We start from the raw sequence: 8,865 nt of genomic DNA, 5'->3' as shown, positions 1-8,865 counted from the left end.
TTCAGTAGAAACACTATTTATTCCTCGGTGCTGTTGGGAATGAGCGGAGGGGGGGCAGTGGGGTGGGTAAAGGGGGGGAGCACTACTTGGCATTCAGGCCGCCGCAAAACTCTCACTCTCCCGGTACTTCGCAGCTCCCAAACAAAAGCCGCGGTCGCCCCAGGTTCAACTCTGCAGTCTCCTTTTTTTTGAAAAGTAACACAACTGAATAAATATTGTCCCGGAGAGGGTGTGCCAAGGAAAAGCCAGCTGATGGGCAAGGGAGGCTGGATTCTCTTCCAGCCACGGAGAGCCCCCATCGCCCTGGCATGCCAGGGGGGTGGGCAAAAGCAAAGCCCTTTTCATACGTACAAATACAGGCAACGAGCGAAGAAGGAGGGAGAGAAAGACAGACAGACAGACACAGAGAGAGAGAGAGACTGAGAGAGCAAACCCTGGCCCAGTCACTGGCAGAGACCCTCTCCTGGAACCCCTTGCCCCCCCCAATCCCGAAGGTTTTATTCCTCCACGCAGCCGGATCTGGCCAGCACTCCAGGGGCGGTTTCGGAAAAAGAGAACATCGCTGGAGGGAGGACCGGCTGACGCCGGCTGCGAGAGCAAAGCGCAGAAGAGCAGCGGGAGGGCTGGGTCAGGACTGGCGCCCCACCCAGCAGAAAGGCTGCCTCCGCTGCCAGTATATACACAAGGGCCTCTCCTCTCCAACCCACAAGGAGGGCGCTGCCCAGCGTCCCTGGCACATGCCTCGAGTGTCCAGTGCAAAGGAAACAAAGACCCCGAGAGAGGTGGCCAGCCGGCAGGAGGGAGGGAGGGGGTCTCCGGCGGCAGCGAGGGGAGCAGGACTACCGGTCCATCTCATCTAGCAGCGGGGTGGCGTCTCCGGCGACCGACATGGGCGTGCTCTCGATCATGGGGCTGGGCGAGGGGCGGGGGGTCAGCCGCTGCTTCTGCTTCCTCCGCTCGGCCTCCTTCTCCTGCAGCCACTGCTCCGCCATCTTGCCCCAGTCGATGGCCGTGTGGCTGCTGGACCTGTGCAGGGGGAAGAGAGGAAGGAGGTCAAGGACAACGGGCCAATCCAGTGCTAGAAACGGAGAGAGGAAAGCTGGAGGCTAAAGGGCACCTTAAACCGAAGTTACGGGAGCAACAACAGAATGTCTAGGCGCACTTTTTTAAATAACAAGAATGCAAAGCTGAAAATGAATGAACTGCAGCTAAACTATTATGCTCATTTTTCACGCGGCCTAGTCCTTTCAATGCCCAACCCTTAAGAGGGTTTCTTCTCCTGTCTTCAGAGACTGGCTGGAAGTGGGGAGGCAGAAAAATGTCCTCCTTTCCTTCCAGTCTGCAGTTTTAACCTGAAATCCTAGGCGCAGCTCTGCTCCTCAGAGCTCAGAAACTACTCGCGTGAATTCCCTGTCGCAAAATGCACCTAGAACAATGGACGTTTCGAACGCTGGACTGATCCAGAGAGTGCTGTGTGTCTGGAGCTCTTGATGGAGGACTACGGTTTAGAGACATACACCAGAGCTATGTCAAAGGTTCCAGGCAGAGGGTCCCTCCTCAGCCCTACCTGGAGATGCTGCTGCTGGGAATTCAGAGCTTTCTGCATGCAAATAAAGTGCCCTAGCCCTAAAGATATGGCAGGATTCCAGTCCTCATTGTTCTGAATTAAGTGCTGATTTAAAGAAGCTGCCTTATACTGAGCCAGACCTTGCTCCGTGTTGTCTACACTGACCAGCAGCTCTCCAGGGTTTCAGGCAGGGGACATTTGCAGCCCCACCTGGAGATGCCACTGGGAATTGAACCTAGACTTCTGGCCCCAGCAGGCAAGCAAAGCCCCCATCGTAGGGGCTGCCCTCCCGCTGAAAGAAATCTGGTTTCTCCTGCTCTGATTTCTCCTGCGCCAGTGAAGAGCAGGAGCCTCAGCCCATCATCTCCACCTGCACAAAACACACACCTGTCTAAAGACGACTCTGAAGCCAGTGCCTCAGGTGAGGCAAGCACCTGCAGCAGGTGAGCGCTGCCTCAGAGGAGTCTGTGAGAGAGACTGAAATGCACACAAAACATAGGGGGGAAAGTCTCTTCTAAAGGGGTGCCTGCCAATGTTTTTAATTTTCTGTTTTGAAAAAAGTGCTTGTTTTAATCCAGCCTTCCCCCTCCAGGTGTTCTGCAAATCTCCCCAAAGATCAAGAATATTTTAAACCCGACTGATCAATTGACTGAACTGTGCTGCCCTTTCCTCCTTGTCTCACCCCACCCCAATTTTCTCCCTCAGTGGTTTCTTCTCCCCCCTTCCCTCTCCAACCTCCCCACTTCTCCATCATGAACCAGTGTGACATAGTGGTTAGAGGACTGGAGTAGGACCATGAAGCTCACTGGGTCTTAGCCTAGCCTACCTCACAGGGTTGCCGTGAGGATTAAATGAGAAGCATGTACATCGCCTTGAGCTCCTTGGAGGAAAAGGTGGGATAGAAATGCAACGTCATTAAAGTAAATAATAAAACAAGGAGCCTTTTTGCAGCACTCACTTGGGTTGCTGCCTCTGCGCTGAGCTGGAGGATGGCTGGGACTGGGGCTGAGACTGGGTGGACTGGGGCGTGGTGCTGGCCTGGAGCTGGTGGTACTGGGGGGTGGTGATGGGCTGGCTGGGGGTCGTGTAGGAGTAGCTGGGGGTCAGAAGTGGGGTGGCCACCGGCTGCTGGGCAGGAGTCGTGAAGACCTGGGACAAGAGAGAGAGACAAAGAGATTAAAGTACAGATTAGCCAATGACGGAAAAGGGCTGAGTGGGAGCATCAGAAAGGAGCTTGTGGAGCCACAGGCATGGGCGCAGGCAGCCAGCTGTGAGGAGCAGGTGAACAATCAATCACACAGCGTCAGTGATGTTAACTCTTTATTCAAGGAAGCAAAGTTGACTCAGGAGGCCAGGCCTAGTGAGAACAGCAACTGGTTCCGAAGGCCTTGCCCCTATGAGGCAGTTGTGGGGACTGAGGAAGAGGTCCCTGCTTTCCCACATCCGCCTAAACCTCCCTCCCCCACCAGGTCCCTCACAAGCAATCTTAGACTATGCCAATGCACCTGCCCCTGCTTCTCCCTCTTCATGCCCCTTCTGGTTCAGGGAGGCCATGGGGGAGAGGGAGACCACTGGCTTCTTCTTATGCCTCCGAGTCTGGACTGCTCTCTGTCAAATATTCTTTCTGCCCACTGTTACCTCTTCAGTTTCAACCTCCTCTTCCCAGTCTGTTCCCTCTCCTCCCACTCATCATTCCCCAGGCTCTAAGCCTTTTTCTGTTGGGGGCTCCCCACATCGTTCCTCTGCGTCCAGCCAGTCTGTGTGCCATCAAGAGACGGGAGGTCAAAGGCGGCTGCCTTCTGCGAGTCAGCAGCTCCGCAAGGCTTCAGGTTGGGGGGCATTCCCAGCCCCTCATCATCATTATAACCCACCCTTTACTGGCAGGTCCCAGTGTGCATTACAGCCGTTCAAAATTCAGAATGAAAAGCAGTTAACGCTGAGTAAAAATAGATTGAGCCAGGGACCTTCTGCACGCGAAGCAGCTGCTCTGCTCCTGAGCTGCTGCTCTTTCCCTAAAAATGTAACAAGATCCTGGTCCTCATGGTTCTGCCTTAAAGGCCGGTTTAAGAGGAGGCTGCCTTATACCAAATCAGACTGTTGCCTCCATCTAGCTCAGCCCTGTCTACACAAACTGGCAGCATCTCTCCAGGGGAGTCTCAAGCAGGAAGTCTTTTTCCCCAGCCCCCCCTGGAGGAGCCACTGGGGTCTGAACTAGGGACCTTCTGCCTGCAAAGCAGATGGCCTCTGCCCGAGACGCAGCCCCCTCTCCTGACTGCGCTCCGCAGGGCACTGCCAAGTGTTTGTGAGGTGCCAGGATTAAGAGCGGAGGAAGGTGCCCTTAATTCCAGGTCAGTGGGAGGACCAGAGGCCCTTCCACTCACAACCCCTGCCTGCCGGGCGATTAGCAAGCTCAGCCGGCCAAGCGCTGCCGGACTGCTTGTCGGCTCAGCAAATTCTTCCTCCGCTAAGCCTTTTCTTGCTGGCAGCTTAGCTGCGTCCTTCACGTCCTCTCCCCCTCGCCAGCGTCCAGGCTGCCTCCTCCATACTCCCCCCCAGCACATTCCTTTAGAGTGGGGGCTACTCACTTGCCCGCGGCTGATTTCCCTTTCATCTACTCTGTTTAGTGGAAGAAAACGCAACGTGAAGAAAAACAGTGGAACTGCATGCAGGCGATGCTGCGATACCCACACTTTGAGAAAAGAAGATGCCCAGCTAGGAAGCAAGTCAGACCTTGGGTCCATCTAGCTCAGTGCTGCCTGCACTGACTGGCAGGGGTTGTCTCCCAACCCAGATGGAACCTGGGACCTTCCACAGGCAAGCCAGATGCTTCACTGCTGAGCCACCGTCCTTCCCAAAGGAAGGCAGATGTGTGAACAATCAAGAGCAGGCTGAGGGGGGGTGGGCGGGTTGGACTAATGACCACTGAGGACCCTTCCAACTCTATGATTCTTACCTTAACCGGAGCCTGAGCACTGGCTGGGACGTGCTGCCCCGAAAACCAGAAGAACGATTCTAGAGCAGCCCCACCCGGTGCCCCCCAGTCCCCTCTCTTCCTGCGTTCACCTACGTGGTAAGCGCTGCTCCCGCCGCCGCTGCCTCCGTAGCCGTACTGGCTGGAGGCCCACTGCGCAGGGGTGGCGTTGGGGTTCTGCCCCTGGCCCGTCACGGCCGCGATGGCGCTGAACATCTGCGAGGTCATGTTCTGTGGCAGGGCGTTCACAGCTCGGGTCAGGTCTGCGGGGCAGAAGCGAGGCGGAGCCCGTGAGCAAAGACGCCAAGAGCAGGCGGGAAAAGCAGGGGAGGCGGCGGTAGAGGGCACTCACCTGCCAGGTTGATGTTTGCGGGAGTCGCGTTGATGGAAGCCGGAGTCCTGGTCCTGCTGCTGCTGCTGGGGGTGACTCCTGGGGGTGGGAAGAGAGGTGAATTGCGGGGGCTGGGGATCTGACCAAGTGGCTGCACAAGGGGACTGTGGTCTGCTTGCACATGGGGCATCTCCCCCCCCCCCCGCCGTGCAACAGAACGAGGGCAGCCATTCCAGCAGTCAGAGGGCTGGGAAGTACAGCTCTCTCCGTCGGCTCTCTGGCAGCTGGCCAGCCCCATCAGGCCTCCTCTCCCCATAACCACCACTTAGGGGTGGCCGTCCCACCAGGCTGCCTCAGCAGGAGACAGGAAGCAGAAGGTTGGAGGCCCAGTTCCAACAGGCACCTCCTGTCCTCAAAGTTGACAGCACCCCAGGCTCACAAAGTCCCAGTGTGTGCTCACAACTGAGGAGGGAGGAAGGCTGGCTCGCTCTAGGGCATGGAGGGGGAACCTGATGCTCTCCAGAGGTTGCTGGACTTCAATTCCCATCTGCCACTGCGGCCAGCATGGCCAATGGGAAGGAGTCAAACAATATCATAATGGGGGGGCAGGGCACTGGCTCCCCACCCCTGCCCTAGGGTGACGTTGGAGGGGCCATTGAGCCTCTCTCCTGCCTTGCAGTGGGGCATGCTATTTTGTCAGAAGCGGCCTTTCTGGTTCACGGCTGCCGCCTTCCCCGCATCCCCATGATGCACATGAAGCCTCTCGCTGACCCCAATTTTGTCCCCTAATTGGGGATGGGATTACCTGGCACAGGATCCTGATAGTGATCCTTGAACCATCGGAAAAGCCCGTTGACCGTGGGAAAGATGTGGCTGCGGTACCGGAAGCCTTCGGGCGTAACCGTCACATACTCAATCCTGCGGGGAGAGAAGTGGACCCCACCCTGGTGACATTGAGTTGAACACCCCCGCTCAGAGTCATCTCAAGGTGGGAAGTGATGAGGCCCAGGCCAGGGCCCATCCCCACCCAAGAAGAACACCCCCCCATTTCCTGGGACTACTTAAGACACGTCAGACAGGCCAGGGAGTTCCTGCCACCAGCTCCTGAAGCTGGCCTGAAAATATCTTGCAACATTTGCTTATTCTCATAATTTAAAATGGTAAAGAACCTCAGGTGCCTTGCAAGAAAGCGTTCTCTAAATGCAATGAGCCAATCGACAGACATCTCTGTGTGGAGAAGGTCACTCAGAGTTAGACTGAGCAACAGCCCTTCTCCAAACATGGCAGCTCTGTTGAAAGAGCCCAGAACGTGCGGGGAGTTGGCACTAGATGTTGCTGGGCTCCAACTCCCATCCTCCTCCTTTGTTGCTGGAGTCCAGACACATCTGGAAGGTCCCATTCTTGGCAGGCACCCCCAAGCCCTCCTGCAGGTGTTTTGAGAACTGGATGGGCTTTGGAATCTGCATTTCTGCACCTGAGCTTCTGAAGCCCCTTCTGAAGACACCTCTCCTTGCCTCTGACCATTCCCACCCCCTTCAGCATCAGGAACAATGCCTGTCAGCAGGCTTGGGTCTCAGTCTAGCTTTGCACGCAGAAGGACCACAGCACCTCCTGGGAAGATATCGGGAAAGCTGCTCATACTTGGGGAGCCGCTGTCCCTCAGAGGAGACATTATGGGGCTAGATGGAGAAATGGCCCAGCCTAAAGCCAAAGGGGGTTTGTTGGGGGTGGGCAGGAGGGGGAAAGTGATCCCCCAAGAGGCACCTCCCCTGTTCCTGCAAGGACTAATCCCGGGGGCGGCAGGGAACTCACCTGGGCTTGCCCCGTGGCTGGTAGCCCAGCAGGAATTTGCCCGGAAGTTCTTTGCAGGCGCAGATGAAGTAGGGGATGAAGGTGGGCTTCTCCTTCTTGGTCTTGATCAGGAGCTCCTCCAGTTTCTGGCACACGGACAGAGCAGTAACAGAATGGGCTATCAGCGCTGCTTCTGAAGGGGGTGGGGATCCAGAGCAGGGGCTTCTCCCCTCCTTGAATGGCCACCCGGGGGAAGTCAAGGGGCTTTTGGATGTGCTGCGAAGCCCAGTCAGCATTGCCTCCCCTGGCACCCTGACCTTACCTGGTGGGCACTGGTTAGGCTCTTTTCCCTGGGAAGTTCCTCTCCCCCAGCGGCAGTGCCAACTCACAGGGGCAGGGAGCGCCCATGGCTCACTTGAAAAGAGAAGCCCCCAAGCTCAGCTCTGCCCAGATGTGTGTGCGCTCACCTTCCTGTCTCCCCCGTTGCAATCCTGGTAGTATTTGTGGCTGAGCAGGTCTCTGGCGAAGGACGCCATCGGCTGCACATAGCGGGCAACGATCTCGTCCAGGTCCTCAAATTCCTTGGGGCGGAAAAGGCAGAGAGGGTTACAGGCGGAGGGGTCAAGGTGGGTTTCCCCACAAGCCCACCAGGCCTCCTGCCTCCGGACTCACTTCTGTGTTGATCCAGAGGGTGGCCCCCAGGCTGAAGGCGTTCTCCTTGCCCTCCTCGCGGACGTCCACGTGCTGGTAGATGTTGTCGCTGACTTTCCAGGTGACCGTCAGGTGGTTCTCTCCTTTGCTGCTGGGGCGGATGATGACGTCTCCTTGGTCCATGGTCTCCATCATCTTCTCAGCCTGCTTGAAGTTGATGTTGTGGAAGGAGGGGTGGGCTATCACACGCTTGATGTACGCTGTGGAGAGGGGGAAGAGAGGCAGACAGGTGGCAGCGCACTGAGCTTTCTTGCTTGGAGGAAAGGTGAATTCGAGGGGACACGGTGCGAGTTATGCATGGTGAGAGCGGGAAGAGGAAAGCTTTCTCCTTTTCTCATAACACTAGACCTTGTGGACACCCAGCAAAGTGGGGCATTGGGAGACAAGAGACAGGTCAAAGAAAGTCCTTCCAAGCAGCGCAACTGTGGAACTCCCTGCCACAGGAAGCAGTGATGGCCACCAAACTAGATGGTTTCAAAAGAGGACTGGAGAAATTCATGGAGGAGGAGGAGAGGGCTATCGATGGCTACTGGCCATAATGGCTAGGCTCTGCCTCCACAGTTGCTTCTGGAAGCCACAAGAGGGGAGAACGTTCTGGTGCTTGCGGGATTCCCATAAGGGGCATCTGGTTGGCCACTGGAAGAACAGGATTATGGACCAGATGGGCCACTGGGCTGATCCAACAGGCTCTTTCTATTGCTCACTTCCCCACTGACTGGGACCACAGCCCACCCTCTTGGCTGCCCCCAAGACCGCCGTCTGAGTGCCAGGGACTCACTCGTGCGTTGCTGCCTTTTCTTGTACTCCTCCTCCTGCTTGTGGTCACTGGCCTCAGCATCAAAGTCGTAGTAGGTGTCCTTGGGAAGCTTCCACTCGTTGCTCTTGTCCATCAAGTCCGACGTCCGGCAGGTCAGGTCGGCGCTGAACTTCTCAATGTCGATCTTCATGATCCTGCAGTGGACGGTCATCCCCACCTGGGCAAGACAGAGGCAGACTGTCAGCGGGAGGAGAAAGAGGTGCGCAGAGGAGGGCGACCGAGAGGAGCAAGGAAACCGAGCCTGATGAGGAATGGTTGAAGGAGCTGGGTATGTTTAGCCTGGAAAAGAGGAGACTGAGAGGAGATAGGAGAGCCATCTTCAACTATCTCCAGGGCTGTCTCAGGGAAGAGGGAACAAGATGGTTTTCTCCTGTTGGCCCAGAAAAGGAAGCAAGAAGAAATACTGATGAAAGAAAAATGGCAGACTACAAAGAATTGGACAAGATGACAGGAAGGATTCGAAACCTGCGGGACCAGATATCCACAGAATACTGGAAGAAATATACAAACTATTTGAAGAGCAACTGTAATCAACAAATTACACTAGGAGGACTACAAGAAGTTTTGTAAGGAGGAATATATGAAATATTGCAAAGAAAATAAAGAAGAAAGACATTAGTTATGATACTTATATGTAATAAAGAAAGAAAAAAATGCAAATTAAGTGGAAAAGACTG

General features: G+C 55.7%; 1 protein-coding gene across 1 annotated transcript in view; it reads right to left on the bottom strand.

The window, feature by feature from the left end:
• Positions 1-8,865, bottom strand: part of SUPT6H (SPT6 homolog, histone chaperone and transcription elongation factor) — a 41,976-nt gene continuing 33,111 nt past the window's right edge. The window contains exons 29-37 of the mRNA XM_081889576.1: positions 8,150-8,345; positions 7,333-7,571; positions 7,128-7,241; positions 6,682-6,806; positions 5,675-5,787; positions 4,891-4,968; positions 4,635-4,801; positions 2,526-2,716; positions 1-1,026 (exon numbers count right to left, since the gene is read on the bottom strand). Of these exons, the coding sequence (XP_081745702.1) occupies positions 840-1,026; positions 2,526-2,716; positions 4,635-4,801; positions 4,891-4,968; positions 5,675-5,787; positions 6,682-6,806; positions 7,128-7,241; positions 7,333-7,571; positions 8,150-8,345 (1,410 nt within the window). The 3' untranslated portion in view covers positions 1-839. The remainder of the gene's footprint in view (positions 1,027-2,525; positions 2,717-4,634; positions 4,802-4,890; positions 4,969-5,674; positions 5,788-6,681; positions 6,807-7,127; positions 7,242-7,332; positions 7,572-8,149; positions 8,346-8,865) is intronic.

Source organism: Podarcis melisellensis (genome assembly GCF_964234715.1).
Source record: "Podarcis melisellensis genome assembly, chromosome: 15".
Taxonomy (NCBI): Eukaryota; Metazoa; Chordata; class Lepidosauria; order Squamata; family Lacertidae; genus Podarcis; species Podarcis melisellensis.
Note: the sequence above shows the minus strand (reverse complement) of the source record. Positions and strands in the feature narration are given on the sequence as shown.